The 22,615-nt window shown below is 33.5% G+C and overlaps 1 protein-coding gene across 2 annotated transcripts in view; it reads right to left on the bottom strand.

Annotated features, from left to right (window-relative positions):
- ELP4 (elongator acetyltransferase complex subunit 4) overlaps window positions 1-22,615 on the bottom strand; it is a 243,698-nt gene that overhangs the window by 168,917 nt on the left and 52,166 nt on the right. For both annotated transcript variants that reach the window (XM_029207344.1, XM_029207346.1), the window contains exons 4-5: window positions 12,995-13,123; window positions 3,343-3,482 (exon numbers count right to left, since the gene is read on the bottom strand). In XM_029207344.1, coding sequence (XP_029063177.1) covers window positions 3,343-3,482; window positions 12,995-13,123 — 269 coding nt within the window. The remainder of the gene's footprint in view (window positions 1-3,342; window positions 3,483-12,994; window positions 13,124-22,615) is intronic.

The following is a 22,615-nucleotide window of genomic DNA, read 5'->3' as shown; positions in this document are numbered from 1 at the left end:
AAGACCTAACATATCTATAATTTAAAAAGTAACATTTCACAATATTATAGGTGTATTAGTTGGCTTGGGGTACGATAACAAACTACTGGGTGGCTTCAACAACAGGAATTTATTTTGTTGCAGTTCTGGAGACTAGAAGTCCAAGATCATGGTGCTCGCAGGTTTAGTGTTGGGTTGCAGATGGTCACCTTCTCGCTGTGAGCTCACATGGCTTTTCCTGGGTGTTTACTCAAGAAGAGAGTGGGGAGCTCTGTGTTTCTCCCTTTTTTTCTTAAGGACACCAGTCCTATCAGACCAGGGCTCCACCTTCATGACCTCGTCTAACTCTAATTAACTCCCAGAGGCCCCATCTCCAAACATTGGGACTAGGGCTTCATCACATAAATTTGGCAGGGGGTGGGGTGGACACAAACATTCAGTCTGTAACAGTTGGATAAGCAGTATGTTAGTAGATTCGTTAATAAATAATAAATAATGACAATATCTTTCTAGTGAGGAAACAGAACTGTGCTTGGGCATACCTGTTAGCAAAGCTTACTTCATTTTAAATTTGTAGGCTACCAACTTATTCTCAAAATCAGTTTTTCTGTCATTGCTTTATGATTGAGATTATCAGACTTATAACAGTGAAATATCAAAACAAAATTATCTGGGTAATATTATTGTGATACATCTCAGGTTTTTATACCTAGTCTTCAACTTGAAAGTTTAAACTGTATGTGTGAACATTTTCCATTGGCAAACCTACCAATAATTTAAAATTAGTTAGTGCAGATTTTAAATGACCTTCCGGTTTTCTTACTGTAAAAAAATCTTTATATGTTTCAACAGTGCCTTTAGAAATTATAAAATTATATATTATATCCTTACACACAATAGTGGGATGCAGCTATATCCTCTAGTCTTAATTATAGGAAAAGTAAGGACAACTGTAAGGCTTAGCTTTATTGTTTTATAAATGAACCAGTAAAGTTCATTTTAGTGAAATGAGCACACGCTTTTCATAAATTAAAATAAATCTCACATGGTAAAGTACCCATTTTCAAAATTAATTTAATTACATGTTTAACGTTTAATTACATTTAATTAAGCATTTAAGTTTAATATGAAATAAATGAATTATCAGTTAACCACTATGAAATGAAATACTGCCCTGGTAATTAAAATCTATAAATTTTCCTGTTCCATGCAAAGCTGTTAGTTCTCAAAAATATTCTTAAAATATACTTTAAAGACTATATTTCCACATCCAATAAGGTTTAATTTTTCAGGTGCCCAGCTTTGTGTGCTGTACAGTTACTGCAGCAGTAAATGGAGACAGCCTGGTACAGAAAAGAGAGCAGAGGGTTTTGGATACTTGGGTTTGGGTGTCTGCTTAGTCACTCAGAGCCTGAAACAGTGGCAAAGCTGCTCATCGTCTCTGACCTCAAGTTTCCTGTAAAGTGGGGATAATATTGCTTCTCTTGGAGGGTTGTTGGGAAGATTCAATGAGATATCCCACGGTCAAATGCCTAGAACAGTGCCTGACACTGAACAGAAAATTGACAAATTTTAATTCCCTCCTCTCTTTAGTTGCTGAACAAATGAAAAACACTTTGTACTTTCTGGCTTAAAGAATGTTTTATCCTTAATTTTTTTTTAATTACAAAAGTAACACTATATTATTTTTCATGTATTTACATCATACTTAATGTACATTTTTCATTTCCCTAAGCACTCCATGAATGGAGGCAGTACAGATAGCATTACTGCTAACACAGATTTTTTGAAGTCAGAAAGAACTGACTTTGAATCTGGGTTCCATGATTTACTATTTGACAAATCATGGAAACACTATTTTTACCTATTTCCCAAGTATATGTATATGTATGTCTGGTTCAGTGAATGACAAAAATTAGGAACTAGTATAATCAATATAATCATTCAAACTTAATAAAATATTAGTGATACAGGAAGGACAGGTGGTATTTCTCCTAGAACCCCCATACCCTGCCCCTATTTTCCAAAAGAGGATATTTATTTTCACTGAATTTAAGGGATTTGCCCAAGAGTAACAGTAGGATGAACTCAGTACCAGAACCCAGATTTTTAATTTCTTTATCAGTGCTCTTTACTATACAACACAAGAAGATAAAGGTGAAGGACACCGAAGTCCTTTGAAGAAGTAAGGCAAAAAAAAAAAAGAGAGGGATCTTCTGACTTAGGTTAATCCTGGTTTGATCACTTAATAGTTGAGGCTCAGATAAATCACCTCTGTGAATTTTGGTATCTCTTTCTGGAAAATGGGAATACTGTACAAACTTTTATAGGACTGATACAAGGATTACACTAGATAACAAATGTAGAGTATGTAGTAGAGTGATTGACACATAGCAGTCATTCATTAATGGCAGCTATTAACACTAAAGCATCATCAAAGCACCATTTTCCGTAAGTCTCCAGCCATATGGACTGGAGAATACACTAATAAATAATTTTTTTTGGAAAGAGATTTAATAAAAATAAATAGGATAGTCTCCACTAAATTTTCATGCAATATTTCTGGGAAAGAGAATCTATATTTTTAAGTCATTTCCATTCACAACTTCCTATCTATTAAATTTCCATTTAATAACTCATCTCATTTTGAAAATAAAGGTTTTACAGTGCGAAAGAAAACAGAGGCAACAACCTATTCTGTGAATTATCTTCCCTTGATCCAACTGCAATAAGAATTGAAATTAAATATTCCTAATACTTTATAAATTATTCAATGTCAAGTACTGTAATTTTCAGAGTTGTGCTTTAATACAGTTAGTAACACCATATATGTTGTTATTTTATTACTTAAAACTTTTCATTGCAAAACTCAAACCCTAAATTCTCTTGTTATCTAAAAAAATACAGATTATTTTATTTACAGCATAACTAGAAGTAGAGAGCCTTAATAAATAAAATGTTAGAAAAGAGTACTTGTTTACTTTCTGAAAGAGCATGTATCAAAAAACATGGAGCAAAAGCATGATTTTATACCATTTTCACTATTATTATCAATAAGCAATATTTAGGTATCCATGTGCACTTAGGGCTGAAAGACCCTAATATAGAACTATTTCACATTTTATTGAAAATAAAAACAGCAGGCATTGTAAATTTGGTATCCAGATTTCTCAAGTTGCAAATTAAGAGTAATAGTAGGTCCAACAGTTACAGGATGAGAAAAAGAAGAAAACCATATATAATGAAATAATATGAAACATGTACAATTAAGGTTACATATTATACAGAAAACATTTATTAGGATATGTACCTTTAAATATGCATTCTTTCAAACACTGTGGTAAATTGAAATCATTAACTTACCAGGGTTCTAAATTAAGAGTTGATGATATTTTTTCTGGAAGAAAAAATCCATGCCATTTTGAAGCCTCAATTAGTTCCTGTGGTATCCTTTTTGATACATCATAATAGTGACCAAATCTTGAAGATGATACTGGTCTAGCCTGATAAGAAAACCCATATTGTTTGTTAAAAATTTTTCTTTAAACTGCAATTTATTTATCCTACATTCAGCAAAATTCTGATATATTTATGCATTTTAATGCAAATAAGGAAGAGCTGATATATATAGACTTACTAAATTTCAAAGAAGCATATAACAATCTTTATTATTATAAACTATTGATAGTTAGAAATCAACCTTTACATCTCCCAGGTATCTTCACTCCTGGTGGTTCCCTAAGTTTGATAAGAAATTGAACACCTCTTTGCCTTTTTACTATACCTTCCTCTGTCCAAAAATTTTATATACATAACTCAATTAACATTTAAGACTTCAAGTTTTAAAAATAAAATAAATTTACAGTTACTAAGAATGAAAAGAAAACTTAAGCCACATTATTTCATTGCTGAGGGGCCCAAAAGAAACTAGCTATTTATATACATTAAACTGAGCATCATTTTAAAACTAAATTCTCATAAGACCATGTGTATATATAGTATTCAAAACTTCTCACAAACTTAAAATTGAGCTAACAGTATAAAATATACTGGGATATTCCAGATAGGAACAAGGTACATGATACAGTGGGAGAATGTACATAAGCTCTATTAGTTAAATCAGAAACCTGGCATATTCATTAGTTCATTGATAATTCCTCTTTTGTACCCTCTACTAACAATTTCTCCAACCAATTATCTTTCTTATAAGAAACTCTAATAACTATTGATGCTGAATTTAATTACATAGGATAGTTGAAGCTCAGTAATATAACATTATTATTACATTGCTTTGAACAGACTCTGGCTGATTTCTTTCATTCAGCACATTAGAAATATATCTCTATTCAAATATACCTCTATCCAAAGTTGAACTAGTGACAGATTCCATCTGGCAATAGTTTCTAATAAAGTCTCTGATCTAAATTTACTTAACTTCCACTGTCTTGAATGCTACAAAACAGACAAGTTTCAGAACATTCGACAAAACTAGATAATCTTTACAGAAACTAAAGAATTATACACAGTAGGTTCTTAACTTATTTTACTAAGTAACTGACAACTTTGAAATTTAGAGAAGAAAGAGACATTTGTTTGACACTAGATATTTGCATTTTAAGACTTCAAGAATTCATATTCTTAAATGCCTACAAACATCAAATTATATAGTAATAGAGAATTAAAAAATTAAAGTCTAATAGACACATTATTCTCAGATTCAGAATCCGAGGGTTTGACACTTATTTTCTAGATAAAATGGCTGTTCATTCCTCCATAAGGTACTGTTTATTTTCATTAATGAAAGAGACCTATCAGTTGGCTTAATCTAATCTTTTCAATACAATATAAACAGAAGTATGGTTTCAAAAACATGATTTATCTATTTGCCACGAAAAGTACTGACAAATACATTATGTCACATTAAAATTTGTCTCTTAAAAATAGGATGTAAAGTTTTTAAATGTAAAGTTATTAGTCTAAAGCAATTTAAACAAGGTCTGTTCTTTGGCCTATAATCTATTCTTTATCCGGATTATAGTTCAGAATGTTTTTACTGCAATCTCTGCTAGAGCTCATCTTTTTATTGTGTAAGTCCAAACCCCCTTAATGTTTTAGAAAGGCCTTGACTAACTGAACTTTGATCTGATGTCTTCATTGAGAAAAACACCAGGTTGCCCATTTCAGATGCAAATCCCCCTAAGGCCCAATAGAATTTAGTAAAGACAGCAAAAAAGAAGAAACAAGAAGTTTCCAGGATCCTCTTTGAGAATCCTGGGGCACACTGGTGTCCTTAATCCACACTGCTGCATGGATTAAGGTAGGTGATAACCTTTCCTGATTCAAAAGAATAAGCAGAGTGCCTACAAACTGGGTGGAGACTAGGATTTGGTAATAATAAAACACCATGCAATAAAAGCTTGGTCTATGTCAGAAGCCTCTGAAAAGGCCTCAATGTACCACATTCCCAGGCCTAGTAGGGAAGCTTGCAAAAGCCTACCTGAATCAAATAAGCATGAATAATCTATTTTGGCGGACTGGCCATGGGGAGAGAGAAAGAAAGAGAGACTTTTCGCTTCTTTTAAGTTTGAGTTAATAAATTTATTAGTGGACTGAAGGTTCTTGAAATCCTATGCACTTTGAGAAATATGCTAAATTGCCAAGAAGCAAAGTATGCTTTTTAAGTTGCCGTCTCTATCAATGTTCCTAATTATAATATTAACGTGACAGAACTCTCAGATTTGGGATGAATCAAGGCAGAAAATTGATTTCATGCTGTGACAGTTTACATACAGAACACAAATAATTAATCAAAATGTAAAAATAAATTTGGAAGCTTTTCTTATTAAAACTAAATTATTAATTTTTTAGAAATTAGGATTAGATAGGGCAACTAATATATTCACAAGGTAGACACTAACCATTTTATTAATGAGAAACTTTAATGCTTCAATAAAAAATGAAAATGAAAATTAAATATACTCTTACAGGAAAAACAATTTTGTAAGTTTTTTTCTACCCAACACACATAGCATTAACGTATCATCAGATAACTGGAATGCTGTGAAATCTTCTGAGGCTTAGAATTGTAAAACAAAGACTTAAAATATTTCCTCTAAAAAAAGGTCATTAAATGCTTTAAATATAATAATAATAATAGTAGTAGTAGCAGTAGTAGTAGTAGTAATGGTAATCCATGAAAACCTATCAACTTCCTGAAGAAGTAAATGCATTAAAGAAATTAAACCATCAGCAATAACTATTCCATTTACTCAGTTTGATAAGACACGTTGCTTTAGTTTTACATTATGAAAACTTCTATTTCACATTCATAAACTACTCTTTAACTTTGTCAACTGTGGAAGAGAGTAAAATGGAATGGTTCAGTAAAAATTTATTATGCCAAAGGAGAATGAACTCTGATGGGGGTTCAGGAGGAGCACAGAGCAACAAAACAATACCATCCCCCAACTTAAGTATGTTAGAAAGAAAGAAAAATTTCAGAGAAAAGCTGCACCACAAATAAACAGTCTAAATAAGACATTTTCTTATTATTGTTATCATTTTTTGTTTCTCAGCATGGCATAACAGAAAGCAAGAACCCAAACGGTTACTAAACCATTTTGAGCCTCAGTTCAATCACCAGAAATCAGAGCTAATAATAACTATTTCACTAGGCTGTTGTGAGAATCTAATGCAATACTGGAAATGACTATTTTGTAAATTATAAAGTGCTACATAAATATTATTAATTATTATTATTGTGTCATGATTCACCAGAGAATCAGAAGATCCATCACTATCCTTTGCAATTACATTGCTTTATTGGAAAAATGGTATTTGTTGTCATCTACAACATGCACACATCTATCACAGGACTGTTGTAGCTGAACCAGTAAGATGGAAACTCAAAGTGTAATGAGGATTTACTATAATAAAGATCTAATATGCTGTCATAAATTGCTGGCGCCATGGTAGGCCTTGGTAGGCCTTGGTAGTAGAGCTCTACAATATTGAAAAACTTAAGTCTCAGAATATGCTGCAGGCTATGAATTCTTGGGGTGAAGAGGGAATAGGGTTTGATGATTGGATAGGAAAGAAGGAGGCATGGCCATGTAGGAGAGAAAATCAAAATCACAGGATGAGGGAAGGTAGGCTTCTAAAAACTACACATGCCTCCAACAGGAAGAAGCACTACTTTACGCTTTACTGAGCTACTGTTATTTATTTAGGTGTATGTATTCTTATCCTTTTTTGCATTCCCTAAATGGGAATATGACTACACCCTTAAGGACCTGGTGATGACTTGAATTAAGAGGCATCTCTAATAATCAACCAAATACCTTTCTGTTACATTATGTTTTGGACTACTTGTTTAATCTTTACTCATAATAGTGTTAACTATAGTTTGTCCCAAGTAAAATACAGAAAACCAGGGTTTTACTGTTGTTGTTTTTAAAATGATAATGGCAAGGTAAGGTCTGGATTTATAAAGTAGATAGTGAAGGGTGATCCTCAAAGTCTACTCAGTCTTGGCGAATCATCATATATAAAATTTCTGTTACAGGCAAATATACATGCTAGTGACATTTCAAAGAAAAGCAAAGAAGCCAGAGATGATTCTATTTTCTAAACTTGACAGAACTTACTTGTAAATACCAGTAAACTTAAGTTTGACCATTGACTGTAAATTCAAAATAAGCTGCTAATTTATGTGTATTAATTAATACAACTCAACTCACTTTAACATTTAATTCACAAACTATATGTCATTCACTCCTGTATTCAACAAATAACTATTGAGCACCTGCCATATGCCAGTAAAACAAAATAGTAAAAGTCTTTTTCTCTCATTGGTTCACACTCTAGTAGGAGATGGATGATATATTATCTGCTAGATGATGGCAAGTACCCTGAAGAGAAATATGGTAGTGAAAGGGGATGAGAGAAAGAGAGAGAGGTTTTATTTTATACAGAGTGACAAAGGAAGACATTCCCGATAAAGTGATATTTTAATGGAGTCCTGAAGAAAATGGGAAAATAAGTCGTCTGGAGAACATCATTGTAAGAGCATAATTTTTAAAACACTGAAGCTGTAAGCCTTGAAAACTGAGGCTTGTGTTAATGTGTAACCTCTGAGAAGTTTACCCCCATAATAACAACGGCAAGCACACCATACTCTAAAAGTAAAAACAGAGCAAGCAGTATTTACTCATATGTGAAAGGGGGCAGGAATGGCATCTGTAATTACAATATAGAAGGAGACAATTAACTATAAAGAAACAAAGAACTTTCTCCCTAAGTTTAAACAGATTTTATAAGAAGCAGCAAGAAAAAAAGGCTTAAAGTTTCAATCACTTGCATTTTCACTGACAATTTCACTTCAAGAATGTTAGTGACCAACGAAAAGACCAAAACCTAGCTAAGAGTAAAAATAAAAGAAATGGAAGATACAAGTATTTTATATGATCTAAAACTGAATTGGTATATTGTCTTTACACAAAAGCTAAATTCAACTTAGAGCTTACGTTCTTAATGACTTTCAGAACATACCAGTAGAAAAAATTAGAAATACAGTCACTCTTTACAAAAGAGTCACCCTTAAGCCCAGTTACTTAAATGAATCAGCCAGATTAAAGGCATGAAGTTCTTTGCTATTAGGGTTCTCAAGTGCTAGTCCCTACATTGCTTGTCTGTTTTAATCTTTGTAAATTAACTCACGTTTTCCCAAGCAGAATAACTACATTTATTCTGGTCTCTTGTACCCAGTTTTCAATCCCATTCTAAGCTATGCCTGTAACAAATTCTGATTACATAGAGCTTCCTTTCACTTTTTAATACAAATGTATGGTTTTCTACTGTCCACATATACTGTAATTTATTTAACTAGTTGCTTATTGATGGACATTTAGGTTATTTCCAATCTTTAATTATTAAAAAAAATGCCTCATAAGTAGGTCATACATAATTCATTGTACATCTGAGTAAATATATTCATGACGTAAATTTCCAAAAGAATCAAAGCGTATACGTTTTTGTAATTTTGAAGGACACTGCCAAACTACCCTCCATGGAAGCTGTACCTATTTACATTTTTACCAGCAAAGTATGAGAGTACTAGTTTCTTCCCACCTTTGCTAATTTAGTGTCTTACCAAACATTTTAGATTACTGACAATCTAATAATAGAAAAATGGCAGGCCAGTATAGTTTTAATTTGCATTTCTTTTATTATAATTGAAATTTGGCATCTGTTCTTGTATGTTTAAGGACTACCTAAGTTTCCTTTTTACTTTTTCTCCCGTTTTCAAAAATTTAGTTGGTAGACTATTCCTTATTCTACTGTGAGTTGCAAATAACCCCTCTCCTATTTGTAGTTTGTTCACAGTCATTTAAATAAATCTCACTTAAAAATGATACTATTCAAATAGCTTTCCCACCTAAATTAGAACAATTTACCATTGCTTAATATCCACCTATTACAACACATTTTATACTTGGTACACAGTTGATGCTTAATCAATATTTTCTGACTGAATGAATAAATGGCATTAACATAGGTGCTGGAGATACAACAGAAAATATAATAAAACAAGCTCTCTGTCCTCTAGAGAATTCTGTCTGGTGGAGAAAAGAATTATACTACCAACTAACTATAAAACAATGTAGAGAAGTACTTTAAAATGCATGTGGTGCTATGGAAACAAATATAAGAAATTAGATAATTACATATCATTTGCCCTTGGAGAAGGATGAGTTGGTGAATAAGAAAGTGAAAAGCATCACCAGCAAAAATACAAGCAATTCACAAAGAGCAGTCCTCATAGGATGGGTGAATATAGTGTTTTATATACACACAGGACAGAGACTAAAAAGGTAGGCTTGGATTAGGTGGTATAAATCTTGTATACAACTTGAGAATTTTATATTTCACATTGTGGGTTTATAATGGGTTTCATCTCACATTCTAATTCTTATTAACTGGTAGTGACCACCCAGACATTCTGCAGAGAATTCTAAGGCTATGTCTAAGGCTGGCAGGAAGGTAATGTGATTGACAGTCTGCCATGCATTTAGAAGGGGGCAGGAAACAGGAAACCAAATTAAACATTTTCAGTTAAGAGGTGTTATAAACATATTTCTGTAATTGGGAAAGGTAACACTGAAGTCAATGTGGAAGACTAGAGAAGTGTGGAGTATGGGAATTGTCTTATTCAGATAGAATCTCCCCCACTTTTCTACCAGTATGATAATGTCTGGTAGACTTCAAAGTGTTCTGAAAAATGAAGGAAACAATCAAATGGAGGGGCCTTCAATAGGAGCAGAGTTCATAAGCTTTATTTAGTAGGCAGATTTACTGACATGTGTTTTGACTTCTCAGAAAATTTCCCCTCACATCCTGTCTCTTAGTTTATCCTAGATAGGAGAGGTTACCAGACAGCTTGAAAATGTAATGGTTGAAAATGAAATGTACAGGAATAAAAACAGTAATTCCAAAGAACCACTACTTATATTGAATATTTATAGGCAACTATATTAGATAGAAATGGCTTAATTAGTTCACTTACTCTGTCTTGCAACCCTAGAATAAAAGATTCTATAGGGAGATTATGGAAGAAATGCAATAATCTATTTGGGTAAAAAAAGAACAAACCATAATTTTATTTTTAGGAAATATCATCCCATTTACAATAGCATCAAAAACAATAAAATACTTAAGAGTAAATTTAACCAAGGAGGTGAAAGATCTCTACTCTGAAAGCTACAAGACACTGATGAAAGAAATTGAAGAAGACACAAATAAATGGAAAGGTATTCCATGTTCATGGGTTGGGAGAATTAATATGGTTAAAATGTTAATACTACCAAAAGCCATTTATAGATTCAGTACAATCCCTATCAAGATTCTAATGTCATTTTTTACAGAGGTAGGAGAAAAACACTAGTAAAATTTATATGAAGCCACAAAAGACCCCAAAAAGCCAAAGAAATTTTGAGAGAGAAGAACAAGGCAGGAGGCATCATACTTCCTGAGTTCAAGCTATACTATAAAGCTATATTAATCAAAACAGTATGATACTGACATAAAAACAGACAAATAGACCAATGGAACAGACTTGAAAACCCAGAAATAAACCCAAGCATATATGGTCAACTAATGTTTGACAAGGTAGCCAAGAATAGTCAATACAGAAAAGGCATTCTCTTCAATAAATGGTGCTGGGATAATTAGATATTCACATGTAAAAGAATGAAACTGGACCCCTATCTTACTCTACTCACAAAAATTAACTTGAAACGCATTAAAGACTTAAATGTAAGACCTGCAACCATGAAACTCCTAGAAGAAAACGCAGGAATAAAGCTCCTTGACATGGGTCTTGGTAATAAGTTTTTGGATATGACACCCAAAACATATGCAACAAAATAAAAAATAAACAAGCATGTCTATATCAAATTAAAAAGCTTCTGTACAGCCAAAGAAGCCATCAATAAAGTGAAAAGATAACCTATGGAATGGGAAAAATTTTTTGCAAAACATGTATCTGATAAGGGGTTAATATCCAAAATATATTTAAAAACTCATATAACTCAATAGTAAAAAAAAACACTAACCTAATTTAAAAATGGACAACGGACCTGAATAAACATTTTTCCAAAGACAAAATTAAAAAGGCCAACAGGTACATGAAAATACACTCAACAATAGTCATTAGGGAAATGCAAATTAAAACCACAATGTTAAGTTGTTAAAATAATCACCTCACACCTGTTAGAACAGCCATCATGGAAAAGATAAGAGACAACAAATGCTGGCATGGATGTGGAGAAAAGGGAACCCTTGTGCAATGTTGGTGGAATTGTAAATTGGTGCAGTGATTATGGAAAGTAGTATGGAGGATCCTCAAAAAATTAAAAATAGAACTACCATATGATCTAGCAACTCCACTTCTGGGAATATATTCAAAGGAAATGAAAACACTAACTCAAAAAGGTATATGCAACCCTATGTTCATAGCAGCTTTATTTACAAAGTGTCAATTGATGGATAAATGAATAAAGAAGTTGTGAGATATATGCAATGGAATATTGTTTAGTCATAAAAAATGAGGAAATCTTGCCATTTGCAACAAGGATGGAACTTAGTGGCACTATGCTAAGTGAAATAAGTCAGACAGAGAAAGACAAATAATGTATGATCTCACTCACATGTGTAATCTAAAAACAAAACAAAATAAAACAGAAACTAACTAACAGAAAAAACAGATTAGACGTTGGGTACCAGAGGCAGAGGGTAGTGGGAGGGAGAATTGGAGGAAGGTGGTTAAAAGTTACAAACTTCCAGTTATAAGGTAAATAAGTACTAGGGATATAATGTACATGATGATGACTATAGCTAAGACTGTTGAATAATATATAGGAAAGTTAAGAGAGTAAATCCTAGCATTCTCATCACAAGGGGAAATATTTCTTTTTCTTCTTTCTTTTCTTTTCATTTTCTCTATATGAGATGATGGATGTTAACTGAACCTACTCTAGCAGTCATTTCACAATATATGTAAATCAAACCACCATGCTGTACACCTTAAGCTTATACAGTGACATACGTCAATTATTTCAGAATAAAACTGGGAAAAAGTCATCTTGATAAGATACTTTACAAATGAAATAACTAATTATTTAAATAAACAAATATAGGGCTTCCCTGGTGGTGCAGTGGTTGAGAGTCTGCCTGCTGATGCAGGGGACACGGGTTCGTGCCCCAGTTCGGGAAGATCCCACATGCCGCAGGGCGGCTGGGCCCATGAGCCATGGCTGCTGAGCCTGCGTGTCCGGAGCCTGTGCTCCGCAACAGGAGAGGCCACAACATTGAGAGGCCCGCGTACCGCAAAAAATAAATAAATAAATAAACAAATATACATTGTATTACATTTAAAGAATAACAAGTATACCACAAGAGATCCTGTAAAATGAAAACAAATATATTTGCAAATTTTACAAACAGTTTATTGACTTGCCTCCATCTTGGGTAATAACTGGTAACGCCAAGCTATTTTCATCTTAATGTTAGATTCTGTTTTATGATTATATATGTCTTCATCACATTCTTTTTTACAATTATCATCAAGTAATGGTGCAGGAAGTTCCTAAGAAAACAGAATGACATATTACTGAGCATCTGTGGTTAAAAAAAAAAAAGTGAAAATTTTCTTAAATCATATTAGCAATACTAGAACTTTCCAATGTATTAAAAATTGACAACTTCAAATTGATTCAAGCATAAAATCATGACAATATAGATATTTCTAAAGCAGAGAAAGAGGGTTTACATAATATTAAATGTGAAGTTTAAATTTTTACCAGTGAATTAGAATTTAAAGAAAATACTCAAATTTTTATACTAGCAAAAATCAAATGCTATTGCAAGAGGCTATGATCATTAGAAAAATTTATACACTTCAAGCAAAGTCTAGAATTAGCACTTATGTATTACATGTAATTATTGTTATGTTTGCCACAAGGTAAAAATAAAGCATGTACGTAATCTGTTTACTGGTTTGTAATTCTAGAATTCAAAAAACTCATTCACCGAAATAATGGGTGAAGTAACAACTAAGAATAAAGACATTTATTTTGCCCATATCACACATTAGTTTTGCACCTGCAAGCCTATGATCTTCTTTTAAAAATGAAAATAGAATTTAAAATCTCTGATTAAATGAAGAGACATTGAATTCCAATTTTTCTTTTCTTTTTTGGAAGCTGACCTACTACTGAGTGACCTACTGAGTGGCTACCAGAAAACATATAGAAACATGGTTTTGTGAAGAGGTACTATAGAAATAATCCAAAGAAAAAGGTACACATTGATTTTTGCAGAAGGAAAGCACCAGCAATAATTTTGTTTTTTTATTACCTAGAATCATAAAGATAATGTGGGGCATTTGGATAGTAAACATAATCTTGTGCCACGTCATAAATTAGTCGAAGTTGCAACTTTTACTTTTCAGGATCAAATTTACTTATGCTTAGAATCATGTCAACTAATCACCTAGAAATACAGTAACCATCATATATCTTAGTCATCTCCTAAAAGATCTCAAAGTGGATTCACTCTATAATATATGCCACTATTAGAAACTAGTTGTATCATTAAAACTCTGAATACATCATTCCTAGCAAAGCATTAATCTCTTACAAAATATAAAGTAACTTATTTTTCCAATGGAAACAAATATTTGTGAGGCATATAGTTCAACCCAACACAGCAGTTATGAATTTGAATTCTGCATCCAGACTGTTTAGATTCAAATCTTGACTTTACATTAGAGTTGTGTCTGTGGTTACACTGACCACTAGTAGCACCTCTATATGCCTCCACTGATTAACGGAAAAAATGTAGATAATAGTATTTACTTCATTGGTTTGTTGTAAGTAATAAATGAGTTAAAAATGTAAATGCGGAGAATGGTACCTGCCACATGTTAAGCATTCAATAAAAGTTCGATTATGAGAATTCAGTCAAATAATTGTCTTAACTATTACTCAGAGCTGCACATTTTTTTATTGCCAATATTAGGCAATGTTTAGTATAAATATTTGTGTTAACTTTTTTGCAATCTCAGGAACACTTACTAATAGTTTTAAAAAAGGTCATCCAAAACTAAACAACAAAAACATTAAAAAAATTTTTTGCAAAAGAGATGGAATGTATATTTTAAAAATGTATACCACACTTTCTTTCATTGATTAAACTATATCAATTTTGAATAGAAATGTTCTAACATTAAGGTGTACAGTATTAAAGAACTAGACCTAAAATATTAGAGACCTCATTAATATGGCTAACATATGTAAACAAAAAAACAGGTAAGCATTTCCTTATATATCTTATTAAATATGCATCTACTCCTAGGGCGGACATTTCACTATTTTAAAAACTGTTACAAGTAAGGTGAAAATTATAATGATTCTAATTTTAGTATTGATAAAACAGATGCTTGTTTCCTAAAGCTAAGGATGAAAATGTTCAAAATATGTATAGAAAGTACACTCTAGTAACATCCATCTAAAGGTTATATATATAAGGTTTATAAGATTATATATATATAAAGGTTTTCATATATATAAATAATAAATATCTATATACATGTATATAGATATGTATTTTTAATTGAGATAAAATTCACCTAAAACAAAATTCATCATTTTAAGCATTTTAAAGTGTACAGTTCAGTGATTTTTAGTATATTCAGAGTTATGCAAACATTACTACTTTCTACTTTCAGAACATTTTCATCACTCCCAAAAGAAACCGCATACTCATTAAGCAGTCACTCCCCATTCCCCCTTCTCCTAGTCCCTGGCAATCATTAATCTACTTTCTGTCCCTATGGTTTAGTCTATTCTGGACATTTCATATAAACAGAATTATATAACACATGGCCTTTTGTGTCTGCTTTCTTTCACTTAGCATGGGGTTTTCAAGGTTCATCTATGTTGTAGCATGTATGAATACTTCATTCTGTTTTATGACTGAATAATATTCCATTGTATGGATATGTCACATTTGTTTATCCATTCATCAACTGGTAGACATTTGGATTGTTCCCACTTTTTGGCTATTAAGACTAAAGTGGCTATGAATATTCATGCATGAGTTTTTCTGTGAACATATATTTCCAATTCTCTTGGGTACATACCTAGGAGAAGAATTGCTGGGTCATAGGGGAGCTCTGTTCAACTTTTTGAGGAACTACAAAAATGTTTTCCACAGTGGCTGCACCATTTCATATTCCTACCAACGATGTTTGCAGGTTCCAATTTTTTCACATCCTCTCTAACACTTTTTCTTTCTTTTTTTAAAAATAGCTATCCTAGTGGGTACGAAGTGGTATCTCATTGTGGTTTTGATTTGCATTTCACTAATGACTAATGATGTTGAGTATCTTTTCATGTGCTAGTCTTGGTCATTTGTATATCTTCCTTGGAAATATGTCTATATGTCCTTTGCCCATTTTTTAATTGGGTTGTTTATGTTGATGAGTTGTGATAGTTCTTTATTTATTCTGGGTATTAGACCCTTATCATGTACATGATTTACAGATATTTTCTCACATTCTGTGATTAATCTTTTTTACTTTCTCAGCAGTCTTTTTTTTTTAACATTTTTATTGGAGTATAATTGCTTTACAATGGTATGTTAGTTTCTGCTTTATAACAAAGTGAATCAGTTATACATACACATATATCCCCATATCTCTTCCCTTTTGCGTCTCCCTCCCTCCCACCCTCCCTATCCCACCCTTCTAGCTGGTCACAAAGCACGGAGCTGATCTCCCTGTGCTATGCAACTGCTTCCCACTAGCTACCTACTTTACATTTGGTAGTATATATATGTCCTTATACACACTACCACTCTCTCACTTTGTCCCAGCTTACACTTCCCCCTCCCTGTGTCCTCAAGTCCATTCTCTAGGAGGTCTGTATCTTTATTCCCATCTTGCCCCTAGGTTCTTCATGACTATTTATTTATTTTTAAGATTCCATATATATGTGTTATCAGCAGTGTCTTCTGATGCAAAAACTTTAATTTTGATGAAGCCCAATTTATTGTTTTTTTTTTTCTTTTGTTGCTTGTACTTTTGGTGTTATATTTAAGAAACTGTTGCCTAATCCAAGATCAAAAAAACCAAAGGTCAAAGAAAACCTTTGTTTTCTTCTAAGAGTTTTAGATTTAGCACTTCTAGACAGAAAAATAGAAAATACAGCAGAGGAAAATATCAGAGAAAGAACATAAGAGAAATTTCCAGAAGTGAAAATTATGACATTTTATATTTAAAATCCTATGGAGTACTCAAACTGTAAATGAAAATAGACCTACATCAAAGCACATAATTCTGACATTTTAGAACAAGAGGGGCAAAAGAAAATATCTGAAAAGCTTCCAGGGGTTGGGTGGGGACAGGTCAGGAATATGAATGGCATCAAACTTTGCAAACGCAGCACTGGACTTTACAGGGGGAAGTTATTTCTAGCCTAGTGTTCTACAGTCAACCAAACTAATGTAAAATTTTCAGACGTACAAAATTAAAAAAAACCACAACTTTATCATCTCACACTTACCCTCTACTTCCATTCATTCTCAAAGGCAACTGTTAGGATGAAGAAGGGAAGCACCAGAATAACAGCTATGTAGACAGCCTGCAGAGCAAGCAATCCATTTGGAAGAAGAAGATGGAGAAGTCTAGGGAGATGATGCTTAAACACATTAAGGGGGAGTTTTAGGGCTTTAGTGGAAAGTTTGGAGATGAACTAATAATTGATACAGTTGAAAAAAATGAGGCAATGATTAACTTCAGAAAAAATAATTGGTGTACCAAAAAAGGGGATACACATATAATTATAGAATGTTACATACTGCAATGAATAAATTGACACAACGTAAACAATGAATAACTGACTTGACCAGGGAAGACAACTTAAATATACTGAAAGGAGAAACAGAGACATAAAGAGAATGTGTGGTATTAAATGAGAACTAAATCTTCATATTTTATCTATAAATAGACACAAAAACTTAAGAAACAAAAAGCAATACAGAAATAATAAGGCAAATAAGTGCCATAAGAAAGAGCTGATGGTGGTCTATGCACACCCCACCAACCCCAAACTCATTTTTATATCAATATTAAAAGGAACACCTCCCACCAATGTTAGGCATTTCAAAAAAATTTACTTCGCAGTATTGAGTGAGTTATGGAGTCTCAAAGGGCCGATTAGGTGTACTATCTTTCTTCTAATGAAAAACAGCTTAAATATTTGTTATTCCATGAAGTAGTGTGTTTGTATTAAAACCATCAGATTAGAAGAGTGATTGGTGCTTGAGACAAAGAAAGCTCTTTTGGGAATATCCATATATGATGATGACTATCCAATCCAAGAGACCCTCTCTGAAGTGAAGTTGAAACATTAAAGGAAAGAAATGAAATAGAGGAAATAGCAGTCTACCCCACTCCCCCCATCCCTCCTCTTCCATTTAATTAACTACAGATATTTCTTCCTTGCAAACTGAATGTCCATATTGCATTCACTACAAAATTCAACACAACAAAAAGCATGTGACTTTGTATCATTGCTAGCATTGCCAGCATTATTCCTAGTGTTTTAGAAGTCTCAACTTAAAAAAAAATCTATATAAAAATTCTTCATATGTCTTTATTTAGATAAAAAAGCCTTCTCAGGGGCTTCCCTGGTGGCGCAGTGGTTGAGAGTCCGCCTGCCGATGCAGGGGACATGGGTTCGTGCCCCGGTCCGGGAAGATCCCACATGCCGCCGAGCGGCCGCTAAGCCTGCGCGTCTGGAGCCTGTGCTCCGCAACAGGAGAGGCCACAGCAGTGGGAGGCCCGCATACCGCAAAAAAAAAAAGGCTTCTCAAATTTCAGTGATTCCACTGTGAGATGCTTAAGGGTAGAGACTATGTCTTAGTCTCTTTTCATCATTAACACCTGCTATGGACTGAATGTTTATGTCCTTGCAAATTCTTATGTTGAAACTCTAACCCTTTAATATTATAGTATTTGGAGATAAAGCCTTTAGGGAATTAAGGTTAAATGAGGTAATAAGGATGGGGCCATGATCCAATAGGATTAGTGTCTTTATAAGAAGAGACACTAGAGATCAAGCACTCTCTCTCTCCTCACACACGCAAAAAGGAGCAGTCATGTGAGCACACAGTGAAAAGGTGGCCAGCTACAAGTCAGAAAAAGAGCTATCACTAGAAACTGAATCAGCATGCACCTTAATCTTGGACTTCCCACCCTCAAGAACTGTGAGAAAATAAATTTCTGTGGTTTAAGCCACCCCGTGTCTGATATTTTGTTATGGTAGCCCAAGGTGATGGGGATTTTGGTATTGAAAAGTGGTATGCTGCTGTATCAAATACGTAAAAACAGAAATGTGGCTTTGGAACTGGGTAACGGATAGAGGCTGATGAGTTTTGAGGTACATGCTACAATTATGGATGTTAAGTGTGATTCTGCTGAAGTTTCATAAGGAAATGAGGAACATATTATTCGAAACTGGGGAAAGGTGATCCTTGTTATGAAGTGGCAAAACACTTGGCTGAACTGTGTTCTACAGTTTTGTGGAAGGTACAACTTGTGAGTGATGAAACTGAATATTTAGCTGAGGAGATTTCTAAGCAAATTTCTGAACAGCTTGGTTCCTCCTGAATGCTTATAGTAAAATACAAAAGGAAAGAGATAAATTAAAGAAATTGATAAGCAAAAAGGAACCAGAACCTGAAGATTTGAAAAATTTTCAACCTATCAATATTGCAAAAAATAAGAAAGCTTGTTCTTAAAGTACACTAAGGGTTTGGCTGAATAATCATTTGATAAAGAGATCATGGGTACAACTCTTAGGCTTAAACAGATATCTCACAGAAGCCAGGAACAGAGATGAGATTATACCTGTAGAGAGGCGGCCAGTTTGAACTAAAGGGACTACAAAGGCAAGACGGTATTAAGGAATTCTTTGACTTTACAGGACAAGATCACAGAGCTATTTGGTATCAAACATGCGCTATCCTTCAAGAAAAGGGACTTCCCTGGCAGTCCAGAGGTTAAGTCTTTGTCTCCCAATGCAGAGGGTGCGGGTTCGATCCCTGGTTGGGGAGCTAAGATCCCACATGCCTCGCGGCCAAAAACAGCAAAACATAAAACAGAAGCAATATTGTAACAAATTCAATAAAGACTTTTAAAATGGTCCACATCAAAAAAAACTTAAAAAAAAAGAAAGAAAAGAGAATAAGGACCCCAAAACTGATTCAGAGATCATCAGGGCTGCCACTCCCACCACAGGCCTGAAGTGTACAGGCCTGAGGGATAAGGCTGCCCCCACCTCGGTTTAAAAGGGTGCCCCACCCAGCTGAAGAGGCATGATGTTGCTACCCCAGTGGGCCTAGAGGGCAGAGGACTGAACCAAAGAGACTTATTCTTGGGCCTTAAGATCTAATGAAATTTGCTTTGTTAAATTTTAGACTTGCTTGGGATCCATCATCCATTCCTTCTTTCTGATTTCTCCCTTGGATTTGGAATGTTTCTCCTATGCCTGTCCCACCACTGTATTATGGAAGCACATAACTTGCCTGGTTTCACAGGTTCACTATTGGTTTTTGGGTTGGACTAAATGTATTTTGCATGCGAAAAGAACATGTATTTTAGGGGGGACACAACATTCAGTCCATAACAGTGTCTGACATACAATAAGCATTCAATAAACGTTTGAGGGTAAAATAAATGATTGCTAACAAATTTCTGTTTCCAATCATTCTGCAATTTCTGGGCCTAGATTTTTAACTGCCTTCTGAATATTCTACCTGAATGTTCGACTGCATGTCAAACTCAAAGTACATAATAAGTCAGGTTATTGTCTTTCATTCTTCTTTTCTCCCCTTCTCTCAGCTCTGCCTCCTCCTTACTTTCTCTACAATTATTTCCTCAGTCATTGAAGACTAGTTAATTCCCTCTCCTGGCTCAGGGCAGCATGCATCCATAGACCTCTGAGTTAACCCTTAAATATCTCAGGAAGAAGATATGATTATACTTTGAACGTTCTTTCATACTATTCTCTTACAAAGTGGACAATGTGTGCATGAGAATTGTTAAAATAAAATTCAAAAAATGGTCACACCAAATGTTAAAAAGAAAGCAGGCAACTGGAATTCTTATACACAGCTGGTGAGAATGCAAAATTGCACAGGTACTTTAGAGCAGAGTCTGGAAATTTCTCTAAAAAGTGAACACTTTCAATATGATCCAGCCATTATCTTCTTAGGTAAAAACATGTCCATACAAAGACAAGTATGTGGATGTTCACACAACTTCATTTAATAGTCAAAAGTGGAAACCCAAATGTCCATCAACTGGTAAATGGCTAAAAAAATCAGTTAAAGAAAGAAACTCTACTGATATATATATATAGGAATATGGTTAATCTAAAAAGCATTATGTTAAGTGAAAGAAGCCAGATACAAAATATTATATACTGCATGATTCCACATATGTAAAATTCTACAAAAAGCAAACTATAAAGATGGTAAGCAGATTAGAGGTTACTAGGGGCCAAGAAATAGATTAGCATTAGATATCTCAGCAACACTGGATTTTAAAAGACAAGGAAAAACTGTCTTCAAAATACGAGGAAATCTGATATTAAATCTAGAATTCTCCATCCAGGAAAACTGCCTATTAACCATAAGTGCAAAATACTTTTTAAAAGGTATATAGTGTTTCAAAAGCTTACCTACCACAAACGTTTTCTGAAAAAATTATTTGAAGATATAATTCAGCAGTATAAAAAAGGAATAAAGAGGTAGAAAGTGTAAAAAATGGTAACACTTTTTAATACAATGAAGACATATATATTGTTTATCAAGCATAAAAATTTTTTTAATGTATTTTATTTTATATAATTGTTAGATGGCTGTCATAAAAAAGATAAGAGATAACAAGTTTTGGCAAGGATGTGGAGAAAAGAGAACCCTGGTACACTGTTGGTGGAAATGTAAATTGGTGCAGCCACTACGGAAAACGGTATGGAAGTTCCTCAAAAAATTAAATATAGAGCTACCATATGATCCAGCAATTTCACTTCTGGGTATATATTTGAAGGAAATGAAATCATTATATCAAAGAGATATCTGTAGCCACATGTCACTGTAGCATTTTTTATAATAGTCAAGACATAGAAACAACTTAAGTATCCATCAACAGATGAATGAAGAAAATGTTTAATATATAGAATATTATTCAGCCATAAAAAAAATGAAAGGAAATCCTCCCATTTGTGACAACATGATGGACTTGAGGGCATCATGCTAACTGAAATAAGTCAGATGAAGAAAGATAAATGCCATATGAGCTCATTTATATGTGGGATCTAAAAAATCTGACCTCATAAAAATAGAGAATAGATTGGTGGTTGCCAGAAGCAGGGAAATGGGCAATGGTGGTCAAAAGGTACAAACTTCCAGTTATAAGATAAATAATTTCTGTACATGATAAAGGTACAGCAATGGTGACTATAGCTAACAATACTGTATTGTATATTCGAAAGTTGCTGAGAGAGTAGATCTTAAAAGTTCTCATCACAAGAAAAAAATTGTAACTGTGAGGTGATGGATGTTAACTAAACTTATTGTGGTAGTTATTCCACAATATACACATATATCCAAACATTATGTTGTACACCTTAAAATAATATGTTATATGTCAACTACATCTCAATAAAACTGGTGGGAAAAAAGACTTGCTGCGAAGAGAATAAAAAGCAGAACAAGAAAGTTAAGGACTAAACATGAAGAAAAGGAAGGAACTAAAAATGTGACATGATACTGAGGAATGGAGGGAATGTAAGAAGTGAAATCCATTTTCCTGTTCTCTTCAAGTGAAAATGAATGATTAGATATACCAAGAAATGACATTTTTGGGAAAAAAAATACTCTGGTACTTTTTTCTTCTAATATTCAGAAATTTCTTTAAGAGTTTGCATTCAACATGTTGTTATATTTGTAAGCCCTACAATTTTTGAAGTATGCCATCACCTACCCTGCTCATGGTGAATCATTGACCCTA

The sequence above is a fragment of the Monodon monoceros genome, unplaced genomic scaffold, assembly GCF_005190385.1.
Source record: "Monodon monoceros isolate NGI ecotype Baffin Bay Population unplaced genomic scaffold, NGI_Narwhal_1 Super_Scaffold_7, whole genome shotgun sequence".
NCBI lineage: Eukaryota > Metazoa > Chordata > Mammalia > Artiodactyla > Monodontidae > Monodon > Monodon monoceros.
The sequence above is the reverse complement of the archived record's forward strand: the minus strand, read 5'-3'. Positions and strand labels throughout refer to the sequence as shown.